Consider the following 20,818-nt stretch of genomic DNA (forward strand, 5'->3'; position numbering starts at 1 on the left):
CTCTCCTGTATGGCGCTGAGTCCTGGGTCACGTACCGTCGTCACCTGAGTCTCCTCGAGCGTTTCCATCAGCGCTGCCTCCGCACAATCTTCAATATTCACTGGAGTGACTTCGTCGCCAACACTGAAGTCCTCAAGTCAGCGAAGGTCATCAGCATCGAGGCCATGGTCCTCAAGACACAGCTTCGTTGGGCAGGGCACATCGCCAGGATGGAGAACCACCGCTTGCCTAAGATCGTGCTGTATGGGGAACTGTCCTCTGGCCATCGCGACATAGGGGCACCACGAAAGCGATACAAAGACTCCCTGAAGAAGTCCCTCACTGCTTGCTGCATCGATCACCGTCAGTGGGCAACACAAGCAGCTGATCGCAACTCCTGGCGGCACACAGTCCACCAGGCCACCTCCTTCTTCGAAGATACCCGCAGGGCCCGTATGGAGGACAAAAGGAGAAGGAGGAAGAACCATGATCCCTCAGCACCCATCCCAGATGAGACCTATACTTGCAGCTGTTGTGGCAGGACCTGCTTGTCCCGCATAGGCCTCTTCAGCCACCAGCGTGCCTGCAGAAGACGTGGATGTCCTTCCTAGATCTTCGTTCGCGAAGCCAAGCCATGATGATAGATCCGCACGTGGGGGGGAGTGGTGGCGCTGTGGTTAGCGCACTGCGCCCGTGTTCTATTCCCGCTCACGACCAATAACAGTGGCGGTAATACATAACCCGGTCCTGGGTCTCGCCTAGGTCGACTCAGCCTCAAATGAGTACCTGGTGCGGCGTGTAAACATCGCCACTGGGGAGTCAACGGCGGCCCGGGTGTGGTGCTGGCCACCCACCCCGGCCTTCATAGGTGCTGCTCGCTCACAGTACTTTCCTCAATAGTCTGCTAAGGCTATACGGGGGTCCTTTGTCTTTGTTGCGTGGTCCGCGTTTATTACAGATCGCTGAGTCACATTAAGATCTTACGCGTGTGTGTTTGCCTATTTACGCGAGCCGGAAGATCCACAGCTCTCTCTCATTCACCTGAATCTGCGCTCTCTCAACATCGCGCCAACTTATTGGTTCGCCAACCATCAGACGCGGGCAGCGTGTAATGACTTTATTCACATTTCAACAGATGAGATCGGCGAACGTGAAAATGAGATCCGTGGTGGGTGACGAGAGCTGGAGTTTGAGAAACCCGAACCTGGAGCGTTCGCTTTAGTGACCTGTACCGTGGCAGGTGGTGTTTCAGGGACATATGTACTGTATGTGCAGAACTTCTTTCGCACCGTACGTAGCCAGCCGCGAGCAATTGTAGGGCCGCAACATGACACTCTTGCGTTCGCAGTATTGCACTTATGCAATTTTACTTATATACTTGATTAATTTTTAACACATTTGTTTAGTGATTTCCTTACCCGTCCTATACTTTGCACTCCCACGGGCGGTGTTCTTGTATTGTTGGTCGTTGTGACTCTCGGACCCGCCCCGACTGGAAATCTGTGAGCGGAAGAAAAAAAGCTTCACAGCTCATCGGATTTCTCGAGGATAAATACAGATTCTGATTCACGTTTAACGGGGGGGGGGGGGGTGTGAAGTCCCCCCCCCACCACCCCCACCACTTTCTGACCCCCACCCACTTACCCCCCCCCCCCCCCCCCCCCCCCCACTTCTACCACCCCCCCTCCCCAATCTCAGCTCTTGTGTCCCGTGTGTTGAGTCGGAGCCTCGTAAATCCTGAGCAATGAGTACCCCCCCTCCTCCCCAACCCCCCCCCCCCTTGTCCCCTCGCCCCCCCCCCACCCCCCCCGCGTCCCGCGTCTCGTGGCGCACCCCGCGCCTGCCCGAGCGCTCCATTAACTTTTTATGCCCAAAGAGGCGAAGAGAGGCGGCGGCGGCGGCGAGGAGAAGGATGCACGGGCGCCCCGCGCTTGTAAATAATATAGCGCTTCCTCGGCACGAGGTGTGTGTGCGTATGCGTCTCTCTCTCTTTGTGTGTGTGTGTGTTGTGCCGGCCTTTATAGGTGCTCGCTAACAGCACTTGCTCCCTACACTCTGTTACAGGCTATACGGGGGATCTTTGTGTATTGTGTGCGGAGCGGTGGTGTAGCGGTTAGCGCGCTGCGGTGCGCACCTGTTGACCCGAGTTCCATTCCTGACTCACGGCTCACACCGGTGACGATTATCTGAACTGGTCCTGGGCCTCTCCTAGGTCGACTAAGCCTCAAATGAAGACCTGGTGCGGTGTGTAAACATCGTCACTCGGGAGACAAAGGCGGCCGGGCGTGGTGCTGGCCACCCACCCCCTCGTGTGCCGTGCTGGCTTTCATAGGTGCTCGCTTACAGCACTTGCACCAAAAGTCTGTTAATGCTTCACGGGGGATCTTTGTCTTTATTGTGTGGGGAGCGGTAGTGCAGTGGTTAGCGCATCAGGCGACCTGAGTTCTATTCCCGCTCACTACCACCAGCACCAGTGATGATTATCTGAACCTCTCCTAGGTCGACTCGGCCTAAAAAATGAGTACCTGTTGCGGCGTGTAAACACCGCCGCTGAAGAGACAAAGGCGGCCGCGCGTGATTTCTGGCCACCCCCAAACCCCCCCCCCCCTTTGTGTGCCGTTTCTGCTTTCATGTTGCGCTCGCTAACGGCACTTGCCCCAACAGTGTGTTTCAAGAGGCTACACGGGGCATCTTTGTTTGTTGTGTCTGGACATCGTGGTGCGCGCTTATAATCCATTGCTTTGGAGGCAAGGGGCGGTGGATGTCGTGATTGGTGACTTGTGGAAATTGTTCCAGATCTGTCAGGTGGTCAGCATGTGGCAGTGCAAAACGGGAGGGGCGGGGGGGGGTGTTCGTGAATCCATCTGTGTGGAGCTTTGAGTGTCTACCCCCTCGGAGTTTATCGGAGTAAATTAACAGGTTTTTTTTTACTGGATGTGGCCAAACTTCCTAAATGCAGGACCATTCTGAAAAGGTGCCTTGAGACTTATAGTGAGGCTATTCCTAAATAAACGCTACGCTGTTATTATCTGTACTGGTGGTGATGATGATGATGATGATGGAGACGTTTACATAATTTTGTCCCCCAAAATAAACGTGGCGAAGAGTGAGTTTCGCCAAGAACGCGTGAATCCGTCCCGTAAGCACGATTCAATGAATCAACAACTCAATGGGTTTGGATGTACGTGTGTGCGTGTGTGCGTGTGTGCGTGCGTGTGTGCGTGTGTGTGTATTCTGCCTCTTGCAGAGGAGCTTCAGAAATTCCTGCTCCACGAGATGGACCTCCGGAGGAAGATCGAGAGAGAACTGCAGTCTCTAAAAGGTGAGGGTTGCACGCAGAGTGGGTAGCTGGAAGTGCTCATGGGGAGAGTGGAGTGGGCGGAGTGGGGGACGCGTGTAGAGATGGGTGGGTCGGTGGGTGGGGGAGTTATGTCGTAAGTGAGATGATGGGAGGAGGGGAAAGAGACTTACATTTTACAAGCGCTGGCTCGCCGCCGTGGAAGCTCACGTCCCGCGAATTCGCCGGATCTCGACGCCACGCGGCCAACGGAGGGAACGCGTCCGAGAGGACACCGCCTCTTGCGCAGACGGAGCGATGAGATCGACTCCCTTTGCGCGGTTGCCAGACGAGCCGGTACGCGCTGCGGGGGGCTGTTATCGGTAGCGACGGCTCGAGGAGGCTTTAGTCCAGTCGTGGATCGATCGTGGCTGATGATGATGATAATGATGATGATGTAATATCCCCGCCGACTGATGGTGTTGATGTCGACGCAGTGAGTGCACGGTGAAGGAGTCTTGTTTGTTAGGCGTGTAGCGATCCAGCCCCCTACCCCCCTTAACTCTCCCTGCAGCGATTAGAAAGAAAAGGTTCACAATTGGGGGATTCGATTGGGGAGGGGATGGAGGGGGGAAATCTATGCTTGTTTGTCTCGTTGTGTGTATTTTGGCCTCTGCTTCATTTGCACCATTAACCAGATTGTATCGTATTACTGAGACTATAATCAGAGCCGTCCCTAGGGTATGGCGAATCGGGGTGACCGCCCCGGGCCCCGCGCTTTGGGGGGGGGGGGGCGCGTTTTGACGTAAAACTAACGTCACGTGGGGCCCACGCGGTGTGATTTGCCCCGAACCCCCCCCCCCCCCCCCCCGCTATGGACGGCCCTGACTATAATTAATATAATTGACCTTGGAAAGCCTCGCCGAGTCTCAGGACTCGTGTTCAGGAAGTTATTGCTCACTTCGGGGTGTTTTGGCCGATCCCACTAATGAGTGTTTTGCAGCGTGTGGGAGGAAACCGGAGAACCCGGAGAAAACCCACCACGCAATCGAGGGGAGCGACACTCAAAGCTCCACACAGATCGGTCGGTTCTCGAACCTACTTGCTATACTACCTCCCCCTGTACACCACATCCTCCCCTCGGCCTTAACCCCAAAAACGGAGATAATGAACGGATCCCACTTGCTGCACCACATTCTATTCCCCCCCCCCCCATCACAACCCCAATGTCACAATGCATGAAGTTGATGCAATCATGAAATCACCTACTTACTGTACTCTCTCTCTCTCAATGTGGCCATGTACTTTCTCAAAGATGTCGGCCATCGTGGCCTCGTGTTTTGCGCTGCCCCTGACATTTCACCCGAGACTTTTGCATCCGATCGTTCGAATCGCTTCACGCAAACTCACCGGCTTCTTACTCGCCGCACGACCACCTCCCGTACCGGATGATGAATCAACCCATTTGCCGCACCAACAACCTCCTCCACTGCCATCGCCCCCCATTTTAACCTAAACGCGAAAAGGGCAAAGAGACAAAATCCGCGAACCTACTTGCGCTACTGCCGACCCATCTCACGCATTGTCCACCTTCCATATTATCCCATACGGCAAAAAAGAGGCGATGAATCTCAGCGGGGTTCCACGCCAGGGTTAAATAAAGAAATGTCAATAAATCAATGAAATTGTGTTTTTTGGGGGGTTTAAATGACGACCTCACGGGCCGCTGAGACAATTTGGCTAAGCGAGGCGACTTAATTCGATCCGTTAGTCCTGCATCTCTCCCCCCTCCTCTCTCTCGGTCTCTTTCGCTCTAATCCGTGCATTCAATTTAGAATTTGCTCTTTTACGGGCGATTCAATTCCACCAAGTCGTAAAAGGCGGCGAAATCGATGCCCATTGATTTGTGTCGGTAAATGCCCGTGAATAACACGGCCGCGTTAAAAACAATGTGGGCGCACACGGTGCTTATGTAATCGATGTCCGCGCGGGCACGCGTGTGTCTGCGTGTGTCTGTGTGTGTGTCTGTGTGCGTGTGTCTGTGTGTGTGTGTGTCTGTGTATGTGTCTGTGTGTGGGGAGCGGTAGTGTAGCGGTTAGCGCGCTGCGCTATGAACCTGGCGACACGGGTTCGATTCCCGCTCACGGCCAACACCAGTGACGATTATCTGGACTGGTCCTGGGCCTCCCCTAGGTCGACTCAGCCTTAAATGAGTACCTGGTGCGGTGTGTAAACATCGCCTCTAGGGAGACAAAGGCGGTCGGGCGCGGTGCTGGCCACCCACCCCCTCGTGTACCGTTCCGGCCTTCATAGGTGCTCGCTAACAGCACTTGTCCCTACAGTCTGTTAAGGCTATACGGGGGATCTTTGTATACATACGGTGTGGAGAGCGGTAGTGTACTGGTTAGCGCTACGCTGCGCTACGAACCCGGCGACTCGAGTTCGATTCCCGCTCACGGCAAACACCAGTGACGATTATCTGAACAGGTCCTGGGCCTCCCCTAGGTCGACTCAGCCTTAAATGAGTACCTGGTGCGGTGTGTAAACATCGCCACTGGGGAGACAAAGGCGGTAGGGCGTGGTGCTGGCCACCCACCCCTTCGTGTACCGTTCCGGCCTTCATAGGTGCTCGCTAACAGCACTTGCCCCTACAGTCTGTTAAGGCTATACGGGGGATCTTTGTATACATACGGTGTGGAGAGCGGTAGTGTACTGGTTAGCGCGCTGCGCTACGAACCCGGCGACTCGAGTTCGATTCCCGCTCAAGGCAAACACCAGTGACGATTATCTGAACAGGTCCTGGGCCTCCCCTAGGTCGACTCAGCCTTAATGAGTACCTGGTGAGGTGTGTAAACATCGCCACTGGAAAGACAAAGGCGGCCTGGCGTGGTGCTGGCCACTCACCCCCTGGTGTGCCATGCCGGCCTCCATAGGTGCTCGCTAACAGCACTTTCCCCAACAGTATGTCAAGGCTATAGGGGGATCTTTGTCTTTGTTATATACGGTGTGCATTTTGTGGGGAGCGGTGGTGCAGTTTTTAGTGCCGCATTGCCCCACGATACCGGCGAACCGAGTTCGATTCCCACTCACAGCCAGCAACACCAGTGACGGTTCTGGGCCTCCAATGAGTACCTGGTGCGATGTGTAAAGATCGCCACTAGGGAGACAAATGCGACCGAGCGTGGTGCTGGCCACCCACCCCCTCGTGTGCCGTGCCGACCTGCAGAGGCGAACGGCACTTGCCCCAACAGCCTGTTATATGGCTATACGGGGGTCTTTGTCTTTGGGGTGCCTGTGTGTCACGTGTACACACGGCGAACATCAGTGGCGATGATCTGAACCGGTCCAAGACACCACTCCCCTCGGTCAGCAGTCTTACATTCGTAAATTAAAAAAAAAACGTCTTCACTTTTTTTCATCAACTTTTAATTTTTTTTAACCGTGCTGTTTGTTGCTGTGCTCGGCAACCGCGATGAGGACAACATAAAAAGGCGCCGGAGTTTGGCTCTCGTCATCTCGGCGCCACGGTTTACACGGACGGCGCGACGATCGGGACGACATTTAAACAACGCGGCGTGGAGCGTAAACGAAATCGATTGTGAATGTTTACGGGAGTGGTTTATGACGTCTCCCGGTCTATGAGGCTTCACGAAGCCCCATTTACAATAACCACCCCGACAACTCTCCCTCCCTGCCTCCCTCACGAACCCCTAACCCTCTCGCCTCGTTCTCCCCTCATACCCTCCCGTGAACCCTTAACACTGCTACCCCCCTAACCCCACTACCCCCCTAACCCCACTACCCCCCTAACCCCACTACCCCCCTAACCCCGCTACCCCCCTAACCCCGCTACCCCCTAACCCCACTACCCCCTAACCCCACTACCCCCTAACCCCGCTACCCCCCTAACCCCGCTACCCCCCTAACCCCGCTACCCCCCTAACCCCGCTACCCCCCTAACCCCGCTACCCCCCTAACCCCGCTACCCCCCTAACCCCGCTACCCCTCTAACCCCACCACCCCCCTAACCCCGCTACCCCCCCTAACCCCACTGCCCCCCTAACCCCACTGCCCCCCTAACCCCCCTAACCCCACTACCCCCTTAACCCCGCTACCCCCTTAACCCCGCCACCCCCCTAACCCCACCACCCCCCTAACCCCACTACCCCCCTAATCCCGCTACCCCCCTAACCCCACCACCCCCCTACCACCCCCTAACCCCACCACCCCCTAACCCCACCACCCCCTAACCCCGCTACCCCCTAACCCCGCTACCCCTCTAACCCCACCACCCCCCTAACCCCACCACCCCCCTAACCCCGCTACCCCCCTAACCCCGCTACCCCCTAACCCCACCACCCCCCTAACCCCGCTACCCCCCTAACCCCACTACCCCCCTAACCCCACTACCCCCCTAACCCGTTGTTCGTTCAGTGCATGCACGAACAACTGTGCAGCGAAACGACGAGATAGTGCAGCAAAGACCAGCCAATACTCAACAAACGAGTCGGACGGTATAGAGGAGACAACTTGAATCGCGACAATCCATGGCATGGTGGAGCAGGGTGGTGGTGTCAGGGTTCGGGGGGGGGGGGGGGGTCTCCCATGGTGGAATCTAGTGCAGTCACCGACTTACGAACGGGTTACGAACGTGTTAAATGTTCCTGGTGCCCGTTCGTAAGTCGATTTCTTCGTATCTCGGAACTCGGCAATTTAATTGTACCGTATATAATACGGTCAGTGTTATAAAATTTGATGTGGTTCGATAAAACAAGGGGGAGCATTGTTAAACTCATAAATAAGAAGAAATGTTGTACATATGCACGTATGACTGCAATAAATACTGGATAATGAATGAAACATAAAGTAAGGTAACGTGAAAAGAAAAAAGAAATCCGTTTTATTTTCACTTACCTTGAGTCCCAGCGGTGGCCCTCTTGTGTGAGGCCACCGTCAGATTCCAAGAACATAGGATGATTTTAACACGTAGGCTTTCGCGACCAATGTTATTCATAATCAACGATTTTTGGGTTTAGATCGCGTTTATTTATAAATGTGTCATAACCCTCCACCACCCGACACGGCCAATCAGTAAAAATGTGTCACGTTGACAAAGACAAATAGTTCACTGCTTTAGCCCACCGGTGTGTTGAAGCAACAACATTTACAATTTGAGTACGACGTTTCGCTGGTAATTGCAATCAGCATCATCGGGCAATTCGCCAGAATGGCGAATTGCCCGATGATGGCGAATTGCCCGATGATGCTGATTGCAATTACCAGCGAAACGTCGTACTCAAATTGTAAATGTTGTTGCTTCAACACACCGGTGGGCTAAAGCAGTGAACTATTTGTCTTTGTCAACGTGACACATTTTTACTGATTGGCCGTGTCGGGTGGTGGAGGGTTACGACACATTTATAAATAAACGCGATCTAAACCCAAAAATCGTTGATTATGAATAACATAGGATGAGATGTTACTATCCTTTGTGCAAGCACTTCCAAGAGTTCATGAACAGTGAGCCTGGTGAAATTTGGGGAGCGCATCGTCAGTAGTGAACCTTTGGTTTGTAGGGTGTTTCGGCCTTTCATATTATACACCCTCCCCAAAGGCGGCCAGCGACAGGGTGATCAATCCTACGCTTGCGTCCCATTCCCAATTAGTCATAGGAGTTGCCTTGTTGTTGATAGCCAACGTCAGAATGAATTCGAGCAAAATGTGACCGACTGTCAGGCAGCGGTGATGCAAAAATAGACTCCTACGGACGGCGGTTTCCCCCTTATTAGGGCTCATCGGCACGGCATAGCTGACAAGTCCTGTCTCTGGGAAGCCACACGTAGGCTCCCCCCCCCCACTTCGACACTATGGGTCCCAATTAGCTCGGCTCATGCCAACAACAATGACATCTGTAAATAATTAGAACGTCCGCCATCATCGTAACGGGATAATCGTGCAGGCCGGAGAAAATTCGAGATCGTATCTTAAGTAGATTTATATGAAGCGCATTACTCTAAGGCGCTTTACAACAACGATACACTTTTACTTAAGATGAGAGTGGTTGAGATCATAAAGGGTAGTGAGTGGGGTTGTTATTAAAAGTGGCGGTGTAGTTATTGGTGACAGGAGCACAAGCGGGAGTGGTTAAGGGAGAGGTTGGGATAGTGGCTAGGGGTTGGAGGTAGTGGTAGGGATAGTGGTAGGGGTTAGGGTCGTGGTTGGGATGGTGGTAGGGGTTGGGGTCGTGGTTGGAGTTGCGTCGTTAAACCCACTACCACCCGACACAGACAATTTGTGAGGTTTGTCACCCAAACCAAACGTTCCAATTAGTCTCCAGCACACACACCGGTGTGTGTGCTGGAGTCACACCGGTGTGTGTGTGCTGGAGACTAAACCCACAACATTTACAATTCACAGTGCGTAACGACACATTCATATTTACGCGATCTAACCCAAAAGTAAAAAAATAAAATACATTTATCATGGATAACATCGGTCGTTAAATCCGTCTACGCGGAGCGTTCAGCATCGGCGTGCATCTCCCCCCACCCCCGCCACTTCCACCTCCACTTCCACCTCCACCGCCACCTCCACCGCCACCGTCACCTCCACCGCGGGTGACTCAGACGCGGCGTCGTCTCGTTGCAGAGACGCTGTGCGGCGAGCTGGATCGCGAGCGCAAGGCGCGCCACGCTGTGCAGCAGCAGAAGCTGAAAGGTAACGGAGCAACCTGACGGAATGGACCTCGTTCAGCAGCAGCAGCAGTTGCTGCTGCCGCAGAAGCAGCGACCAAGGCCTACAGCAGCAGCAGCAGAGACTCTGCCTGCCATCCTGATGAACGTGGGGATGAATCATCGGTGGCAGCTGAGCCACCGCAAACGAACACTTGGACAGAGGTTGGAGCAAGAAAACTGCTGTGCTCCCCCCCCCCCCCCACCTCAAATCAATATACTTCATAGCCCTCTTCTGCAACAGGATTCGGACCCCCCCCCCCCGCCTACATCACCATGGATCTCCTCCCTCCCACAACTTCGAAATAGTTCCCCACGCGTCTACCGGTTAAACCAACCCCGTGTACACCCCCCCCCCCCCGTCACTCGGCAGCAGACAACTCCGCGTGAATTGATGTGTTTGTATTTGAGACTGAATATTTGTTTACGCGAAGTGAAGAGGAACTGAATTACACGTGGAATTCTGATGTAAGGCGACGATGTCATCGTATTGCAATCTGTAATCCTCAGCGTTTATTATTTCGACGGCACTTTGATTTTCGCAAGCTCACGCACCGCATCACGTCAACGCGAATCGCACGCGGCAGGTTCCCCCGAGTTGAAATCCTGGTCGGACATTGCCTCGACTCGGCTCATCGTCCACATCATCCCTCCGTGGTTCTTCACAAAATAATTCGTACCCATTTTGTGGAACGTCAACAACAGTGGTTGCCCTCTTCTTGGTTCTTTCGGTAAAGTCACGTAGAAGGGAAGTAATAAAATAATAAAAATAAAACATAATAAAATGGTTGCCCTGTCGATAGACTGGCCCCTGTCGTGGGAATGTGGAATGGTTACCGCTGGCTCATGGCCGCTAACCGAAACGATCCTTATCCAACCCTCGTTGGAACAGGGAATAATTTTCGGCACAAACGTCACAAAAAGTATTTTTTTTCATTTATCTTTCTGTTGCTCGGAGAAACATATCAAGTATTTTGTCTACCTAACCTTCTTTGGGAAATGAATCATTGCAGGTGTGTATCAATCCCCTGCTTGATGAAGGCCTCCACACGGTGGCAGGAGCAGCGGCGCCTTGGTTTGCGCGCTGCGCTATGAACCCAGCGAGCTGAGTGCAGATTCTAGGCCACGGCTAAAAGCAGGGGAGGCGTTCTAGACTCTGTATCTCCTTATTCGTTTAACTACACACGCTTGTGTATGGGGAAGACAATTATATCGGATAAGTGTTTTGTGGGATATATATTTTCTCACCTGGTTTATCTGGCGCGTGGTCCTGCGGCTCCGTGGAATTGTGATGGAATGACGATGAACGACGATGTCACGACGTGTTGCTCTTTATCTTTGTGTGTTGCGCGTGCAATACTCTGGAATAGCCAAAGCAATCTGTCTGCTCGAGGTGCGTTATCTCGATGCCATTTCGCGCAAAAAAAGATTTAATTGTGGTGTGCATTACAGGTTTTTTTTTTCCAGACCTCACTTATTCGCCGCTCTCCGTGATACGCATTTCCGCCAACGCCATCTGTTCGAATGCAAAATGTGCGTCGATTCGCGTTCCCACTGCCCGATTAATTTTTGGTAAACAAAAAAAAAACACCGCACGTGACTTTTGAGAGCGCTGATTCGAATTGATATCGAGTTCGGAACGCGCAACGTGTTCGTCAACGCACGCATGCACGCAAGCACACACACACACAGACAAATATAAATCAGCGCTCACGTTGACCAATCAGTGGGCACGTGCAGCGTGTTACGACTTCATTTGTATTTGATCGGAGAATGACCGGTGAGTGGTAAACGCGGAAAATCAGAATCATGGCGGGTTTTAAAGGATCGCTGCAGTTTGAGAAACCTTCGTTATATTATCAATGACCTTGTGTATATATCGACATGCAAAGGCTGACGGTTAGAAAAAATGGGCCTTCCGATAGGCAGGCGATAGGCAGGAGATAACGGCGACTTATATAGTTCGGCCCCGAAATGAAAACTGTTAATTTACGAAGTCTTACTGCCCGAGACGTGAGCTCATTGCAGGATATACGGGATATATGTTCCGTGACAAGGTGGCGTTTGTTCATGAAGAATGTAGTAAAGTATGTCACGTTTACGGAAAGACACGACCCAGGCAAAACAATTGGACGTTTTCACGAACCGAACCAAAACAGAGTCGACCCACTGCTTTGCGGCATGGAACTTTGCTTGAAAATAAAACAAACTTCCGATTAACTTTTCAACGACCAGCTCATGGCTACTTTGCGATGCCACCACGGGGTGCAAATCTGCCCCCCCCCCTTTCTCTGCCCGCCCCCCTCCGGCCCCCCTCGGTGTGACGATCAGAGAAGCCGGCTGTGATTGGCCCTCGAGGGCCCTATGTCGGCACTCCGAAAAGTCAACACGTGCTTGGCTCTGCTCGAACGAACTTAACGAACTCGCGTAACACGGCTCGAGATACACGGCCCACAAGTTTGTAAAACAAAAAACAAACAAACCACTCTTCCCCCCCCCCCCCCAAAGTGTTTTGTTTGGGGTGAGTCTTCTTTCAAGTTTTATATTTATTAAGCCGTATACACATTTATGTGTGCGTGTATGTATTGCACTTAATCACGTACACAATCGGAACAAAACACGGGGCCAGCACTTGGAGAAAACGGAAAAAAAACATTCGAAGTTTTATTATCATCCTCGCATTCCTTCTCTTGGACGAACGTCGTGGCGGGTAAAAGTGTTGGGGGCACAGCACAGCGATGATGGCGGTGGCTGCGTTGTGCGTGTGTCTGGTGCCGCTGTCGCACGGAGTAGTTACAAGGGGTGTGATTATAAAATAGCCGGAGCCGAGGTTGGTGGTATGTGTTTGTAAGTTATGGGGAGCGGTGGTGTAGCGATTTAGCGCTACGCTACGAACCCGGCGACCCGAGGCCGATTCCCGCTCACGGCCAACACCAGTGTGACGATTATCTGAACAGGTTCTGGGCCTCCCCTAAGTCGATTCAGCCTCAAACGAGTACCTGATGCAGTGTGTAAACATCGCCACTGGGAGACAAAGGCGCTCGAGCGTGGTGCTGTTCACCAAACCCCCTTGTGTACCGTTTCGGTCTCCATAGGTGCTCGCTAAAAGCACTTGCCCCAACAGTCTGTTAAGGCTATACGGGGATCTTTGTCTTTTTGTACGTGATGTTGACCTTGTTTCGCACCGTGCTAATCGGAGGTGCGGGGGAAGAACAACAAACTCGACGCATAAAAGCAGTTCTACCGCAGGTAACCCATGGTGTGCCGTGCCTCGTGGCCGTGTTGACGGTTCGCGTGGCCCAGAGAGGAAACGCGATTCCCTGCGGCAGGCCTCCGACAACACGTTAACCGCCCCGCGGCTATGGCAGGGATCCTGGTAGTGAACGTGAACGTAGAGAGAAGCGACGTCCGTGTAGGGGAAGGTGGCCGAGGGATGGAGGGGGGGGGTCGTTGGTGGTGTTGGAATGGGGGAATTAGCCCGTGGGAAAAGTTGGGATGCAGAAAGGGATCGAGGGATGGATTGGTTGACGAAGAGGCGAAGGAGCGAGAGAGAGTCGTGAAATAAGTTACAATTATTTCTGGGACTGATGGGAATAAGACAAAAAAACTCCACAACTGATCTCGTGAGTTTCGCCGCGGAACAAAACGGAGATGGAGGAACACCTGAACAACGAGTGAACAAACACGAGAACGCAAACCAACCAGCAACAATGATTGCTGGACGTTGCACGTGTCGATGAACGAACTAAAAACAAAACCAACGATCGGAAGGGAAAACAAACTTTGAAAAGTGACACCACGACACAAAAAATCTAATTTTTACAAAATGGACTGAACCGATGTGATACCTCTGTCATTTCGTCGTCGTCGTCGTCTCGAGAGAGAGAAAGATTAGTCAGCCCCAGTGGTCGCCGTGCCCCACTGCGCAACGCGTCCAGGGAATATTTGTTTTGTTTATGTCATCGCGTTTTCATCTATCTCTCCACGTGTCTGGTTAGGGGGGGCGGGGCGCAAACAACAAACTGAGACTGCGGTTTTTATTTTTTTTCCTTGGCGCTCGAAAGCCGCGTGGATTCCTGGGGGTGGTTTTTTTTCTCTCTCCATCGGTCGCAGGCGCTGTAAAACGGAAATCTTTGTAAAATGCAAAACGAGAGCTATTGTAAGGAATCGACAGTATGGTTGTGTACGTGCGTGCGCGCGCGTGCGTGCGTACCACTTAAGCGGAGATTCAAGATTTGCTAATGCGTACGTGAGTATCGTTTGATGTTAGTTGAAAGTGAACGCGGGATTGTGGAAGTTAGGAATAAGAGCTGTTCTTTGCATCGGTTGTGTCTATAAACAGTATATATATACACGATAACATAGCGTCACTTTTTTCTAAATATATAAAATATCGCGTGGTGCTGTACAAAATAATATATATACAGAGAGAGAGAGAGGGGAAGGGAGAAAGAGATATTCTTTGCTATTGTTAATTTATTAATCTTTCTTTTTATTATAATTATGTCTTCTGTTGCTGGGTGACACATTGGCGTTCATGCTATTGCTGTAATTCGAAGCACTTTCATCCGACAAATAAACGTGACCATTGAACGCGCGCATGTGCCGCTCCCTTGTCCACGTTGGGGGTCTTTGTCGTCGGTCACGTGGCGCGGTGACGTCACACACGGCACAGCTGAGAACACGTGGCGGCGGTCGTCGATCAAAGGCTTCTTCGTTTTCAATGGATCTGGGTTCGTCATCCCTCGCCATATGTCGAGTTATCTCACGTCGATTGCTGAGGGTTTTTTTTTTACATTTTATTTCGGTGTATTATTGTAAGTTAGCCTTCGATGAAGTATAATCATGAAGTTGATTGTCATTTTGCGGCGAACCAATCCGTTCTCGCTCCTCCGACACGTGGGTCAGAGGTCGCAAACGGGTTTTGATTCCTTACCCGTACCCGGCTGCACCAGGGTCGCAAACGGGTACCCGTACCCTACCCGATACCGGGCTACCCGTACCCGACCGGGTATCGGGCAGGGTACGGGTACCCGATTGCGACCTCTGGGATGAAGCCATGTTGCAGGCGCGGGTGGGTTGATGCTAGGAACTTGAATTGTGAGAAGAGACAAGACGTTGGGAAATCAGTGACAAACGGTGACTCACCAGTGACTCACGGCCTACCCGTACCCGTAACCGGCCGCACCAGGGTCGCAAACGGGTACCCGTACCTGTACCCGGCCGGGTACGGGTAGCCGGGTATCGGGTAGGGTACGGGTATCGGGTACCCGCTTGCGACCTCTGACGTGGGCTGACCTCATGGCTACCCCAACGACGAGGCGGACACCCTCATCTGCCCGTCGACCATCGGGTCATCATCATCCTTCCTCGTGATGTGTCTTGCCCAAGCGCGCTTTACATAACTCAATATTGTGCTCGTGACTAGGCGAGTGTTCTCGAATCCACGTGTCCATCTTTCTCTCTCTCTCTCTGCGTGTCCCAGTGTGATCCCTGGCATGCCCCTGAACACATTCCTTCGCGCACTTCTCAGCTTTTCAATTCCCCGCGTCAATCGTGTTATCGGATCAATCGTCATAGCGAGTGATATACACTGGTTAAGTAACATTCGTCGTTGGGCCCCACAGGAGACATTTAAAAATTCGACTTTTCTCCCGAGCACTAATAGCTAATTGGCTCGCGCGTGCGTGCATAATAGTAGAGTAGCACAAGATGAATATACTGATGCAAGGCAAGATGTTAACTCCCTCGCTTGGTATGCAGGAGGTCGTGGGTTCGATCCCGACCCAGACGACGCCTGTATATCTGGAGTTTGCGTGTCTTTCTCGCCGTGGTCGCGTGGATTTTTCTCCGGGTCCTTCGGGTTTTTCCCTCCACATTTAGAATCGAGACGCGTTTCGAGTATTTAGCTGTTCTGCATTTCCACGTGAAAAGCCACGACGTTGAGCTATCATTCGTGGCCAGGTCGCTTCTGAAGACGAATTTTGTAGCTCAGTGGGCCTTACCTGGCGAAATTTAAAAACTAGGTGATAGTTGCATAGTTTTTTTAAATCTTTGTAACAGACATTATTAACGTGGGGTGAGAATGAGCGATGACAAATCTTGGCCAGCACACAATTCTGCATTGATGGCAGGTGTGCGGCATTTGGTGCACACGTGCTTGTCTGCGTGTCTGCGTGTGACACCGGGGAGCGGTGGTGTAGTGGTTAGCGCTACGCTGCGCTTCGAACCCGGCGACCCGAGTTCGATTCACGCTCACGGCTACCATTACCGGTGATAATTATCTGAACCGGTCTTGGGCTATTCCCCTAGGTCGACTCAGCCTCAAATGAGTACCTGGTGCGGTGTGTAAAACATCGACAAAGGCGGTCGGGCGTGGTGCTGGCCACCCACCCCCTCGTGTGCCGTTCCGGCCTTCATAGATGCTCGCTAACAGCACTTGCCCCTACAGTCTGTTACAGGCTATACGGGGGATCTTTGTATTTGTGTATTTTTTTGCGTACTAACCACTGCGGCACCGCTCCACATATCCACCCACACACGCGCGCATCATGTTGGCTACGATCTCCGCGACCTCGGTTCGACTCCTGCCCTCGCTCGATGCGCCAGAGCGAGAGAGAGAAGACGGCGAGGCGAAGGTGATCTCTATCTATCTCTCTCTCTCACACACAAAGACAAAGATTCCCGCTCACGGCCACCAACACACAGCGACGATTATCTGAACCGGTCCTGGGCCTCCCCTAGGTCGACTCAGCCTCAAATGAGTACTTAGAGCGGTGTGTAAACATCGCCACTGGGGAGACAAATGCGGCTGGGCCGTGGTGCTGACCACCCACCCACCCCTCGTGTGCCGTGCCGGCCTTTGTAGCTGTTCGCTGACACACGCACACAGTTGCCCTGTGAAAGCTATAACGAGGGATAAACAAGCAAATAAAAAAACAACTGCCGGGCAGCAGCAGCAGCAGGAGCATCATCAGCAGCAGCTGTGGTGTCGCTCTCCACGTGCACTCAATTATTTGGTTCGTTCGGTAAAGTCACATAAGTAGAAAAAATAACAGATCACGACGTTTCGTGATCGATTATTTTCTACCTACGTGACTTTACAGAAAGGGGCGTCCATAAATTACGTCACGCACCTAGGGGGGGGGGGGTCAGAAATTTGTGACGATGTGTGACGAGGGGGGGGGGGAGTTTGAGAAAAGTGACGTCACATCAAAATTCGCAACTTTAAATGAATATAGACAACACGTTCTACTTTATTAAATAGAGTGCAGCGCCACAATAAATACGCACTACAATGACAATAGTTTAAAGCGATTTGAAACGTGTTTTATTTCTTGGAGGGGGGGGGGGGGGGCAAAGCTTTGTGACGTCATATTTGAGGGGGGGTCTGACTTTTTGTAACGAATGGGGGGGTCAAAAATAGTCCAAAATCGCGTGACGTCATTTATGAACGGCCGCAAATCAAGATTCAATTCTTTGTGTTCACGGCGGTCTGATCCGGACGCGGTCTGACCCCTAGTGGCCGACACGTGCGAGTGCGGTGGCCTTGGAACACCGCTCCTGTTCACAAGCGTGGAGGGGGGCGGCTGCACCGAGGCACCCCACACCGACCCCACACCTACAGCCCCCCTCCCCCCCCCCTCGATGTCCCTCGCCTCACTCGCCACGTCGATTCAACGCACTTTCCCCCTCCCTTCCACCCCCTCCTTATATTTTTTTCATAAACAGGGCACGTCCATAACCCTCCCACCCCCCCCCCCACCCCCCCATAAAAACTAATCCAAATATTTGTTTAAACTGGAGGAATCCGATGAGCTATAAAGTTCTTCTTTTTCCCACAGACGTCCAGAAAATGGCTTCCCGAGCAGTCGTTAATATAAAACACCACCACGTGCCGCCACGCCACGTCACGCCCCTCTCCCCCTGTCGTCACAAAGGAGCGAGTAAATAAATAAATACAAAACATCGCCACGCGCCGCCCCGCCCCGCCCCTCTCCCCATGTCGTCACAAAGGAGCGACTAAATAAATAAATAAACATCGCCACGTGCCGCCCCTCTCCCCATGTCGTCACAAAGGAGCGACTAAATAAATAAATAAACAGCGCGCGCTTTCGTTTGAAGGCCTCTCTCCCACGCTAAGCCCTGTTGGTCGGTCGGCCGTGGTGGGGGTTGTTGGCACATCGCCACGCGGGTCGAGTTCGTAGCACAGCGCGCTAACCACTGCGCCACCGCTCTCCCATAATACACACAACACACAACAACAACAACAACCGCCATTCTCCACTGCCGCCTTCAATTCAATTACCACTAAAACACGTGTTGCAAATCGAACCCAAATACACACATATACACCGATATACACGGCAAAGATACCCCTTAAAGCTCAAGGGGCCGTCCATAAATGACGTCACGCGATTTTGGACGATTTTTGACCCCCCCCCCCCCTCGTCACACGGCGTCACAAAAAGTCAGACCCCCCCCCCTTCAAATATGACGTCACAAAGCTCTGCCCCCCCCAAATAAAACATGCTTCAAATCACTTTAAACTATTGTCATTGTAGTATTATTTAATGTGGCGATGCACTCTGATGTTGTAGGAGAAAACAATCATTAAAAAGTATATTTAATTAAGTAGAACGTGTTGTCTATATGTATTTAAAGTTGCGCATTTTTATGTGACGTCACATTTCTCAACCCCCCCCCCCTCGTCACACATCGTCACAAATGTCTGACCCCCCCCCCCTAGGTGCGTGACGTCATTTATGAACGGCCCCTAATAGACTTTTGGAGCAAGTACTGTGAACGCTCGCCTATGAAGGGCGGCACTGTGGCACACGAGGGGGTGGGTGGCCAAGACCACGCCCGGCCGCCTTTGTCTCCAATATTTACACACCGCACCAGGTACTGATTTGAGGCTGAGTCGACCTAGGGGAGGCCCAGGACAAGTTCAGGTAATCGTCACCGGTGTTGGCCGTGAGCGGGAATCGAACTCGGGTCGCCGGGTTCGTAGCGTAGCGCGTCAAATCGCTACACTACTGCTCCCCACTCGCACATACATACACACAGAGACACACAGAGACACTCACACGCACACACAAACACTACAAAGTCACACACACACACTCTCATTTACACACTCGCGCACACATTCCACACATGCAAAACACAACGATTGCCTTACACCTTAATACACTTCTCTCACTCATAGACCATAGGTCACCAACCCTTCTAAAATCTATCCTCACACGTCCCGACGGCACACACACGCAGACGCACACACGCACGCACACGCAGACGCACACACGCACACACACGTGCGCGCACTTTACGACCGCTCGTCTCAGCGGCCCTGAGATAGGAGGTGCAATCCTCCCCAGCCCACGCAAATCTTTATGAGTTTAGACCCTCAAACGCCGCTCATATAAAGACGCGTCCACGTTACCTCGGTCGCGAGAGAAAAGCAAAAGCAGCCGCGCTCAGTCTGGGAATCTTGAGTCAAGTTTTTGTTGGTGTCCGAAACTGAGCGAGAATCCAGCTCACTAAGGTCTCAAAAGCGCGCCCTCAACGGTGAGTCTCATCACCATCACCACCATCACCACCACCAACATCGTCAGTCACTCTCGGCCACGAGTGTATCCACTGCTGGATGAAAGCCACTTACGGCCGGCGCCATTCGTCACGATCTCTCTCGCGTTCCGACCGCGCACGCGATGATTTCATCGTCTTTGGTTCTTTCGGTAAAGTCACGTAGGTAGAAAACAAAATAGATCACGACGTCTCTATCGCAACGCAAGCGGCCGTCATCAGGTGAGACGATCACAGCAGGGGAACTGCTGTCGGTCGCTTGTGATGCGATCGAAACGTCGTGATCTATTTTATTTTCTACCCACGTGACTTTACCGAAAGAACCAAAGAGTATGGATTCCTGCAGTCACGAAAGCTTCAAATCAAGATTGAACTATTTCATCGCTCCATCTTTCGCCACGCGCTCCCCCTCTCTCTCTCTCTGCCGCTCGGCCGTGTCTCTCTCTCTCCTTTAGCTGTCACTCCGTAGCTCGAGCCTCAATCATCATGCAGCCTTCTCTCTCATGGGGGGGGTGGGGGGCGAGGCACGTGATTAAGCGTCCCTTTAATTGTCGACAAAAGTCTCGCACATCCGATGAGCACGGATGTCTACGTACGATAACGACAGAATTGAGACGTACAAATATACAACACACGCACACACACGTGCGTCGAAGCACATAATTAGCAGCGCGTGCCGTGCAGCTAAACTGTTCGCCAGGTCACGTCAGGTACCCGAGGCTTAAAGCGAAGCCTTGCCGAGCCTGGACATCGCGTGGATGGGTGACGACGCAGGGCACGTGGGCCAGCGGTCGAACGCCGCTTGAAGCACAATCCATTGCTTGTTGTTATACCAGTGCCGGTTTAAGCTAGTTGCGGGGACTGTAGCAGATGTTGTCCTAAAGAGGCCCTACATTTACAAAAACAACAAAAACCACGTAAATATTTAAACACACGCATTTTTCACTTGCACAAGTAAAGTAATTGTATTTTTTCATTCGCTACACGGCTAGATAATACGACAATTCGTGAACCTTAAAACACCCAGTCGTTCGTAAAAAAAAGTTGTAGGCGGTATAGTACTATAGTAATCGAGCAAGTGCAGAATCACTAAACCGGAATTGATAGCTTGACAGCGTTTAGCGCGGGGCCCTTGAAAGTGCGGGGCCCGTAACTACCTAACATATGTAGGCTACCACACATGTAGTAGTTGGCTGCTTTTGCCACGAGGATAATCCGGAAATGTTTGTTCCTCGACTGCGCG

The 20,818-nt window shown here is 52.3% G+C and overlaps 1 protein-coding gene across 1 annotated transcript in view; it reads left to right on the forward strand.

Annotated features, from left to right (window-relative positions):
• Positions 1–14,579, forward strand: part of LOC133346347 (SKI family transcriptional corepressor 1-like) — a 33,773-nt gene extending 19,194 nt beyond the window's left edge. Inside the window, exons 4-6 of the mRNA XM_061557842.1 lie at positions 3,227–3,301; positions 4,260–4,340; positions 9,905–14,579. Coding sequence (XP_061413826.1) covers positions 3,227–3,301; positions 4,260–4,340; positions 9,905–9,990 — 242 coding nt within the window. The 3' untranslated portion in view covers positions 9,991–14,579. The remainder of the gene's footprint in view (positions 1–3,226; positions 3,302–4,259; positions 4,341–9,904) is intronic.
• The last annotated feature ends 6,239 nt before the right edge of the window (positions 14,580–20,818 follow it).

This window comes from Lethenteron reissneri, chromosome 24, assembly GCF_015708825.2.
Source record: "Lethenteron reissneri isolate LAM-NWPU_2019-01 chromosome 24, ASM1570882v1, whole genome shotgun sequence".
Taxonomy (NCBI): domain Eukaryota; kingdom Metazoa; phylum Chordata; class Hyperoartia; order Petromyzontiformes; family Petromyzontidae; genus Lethenteron; species Lethenteron reissneri.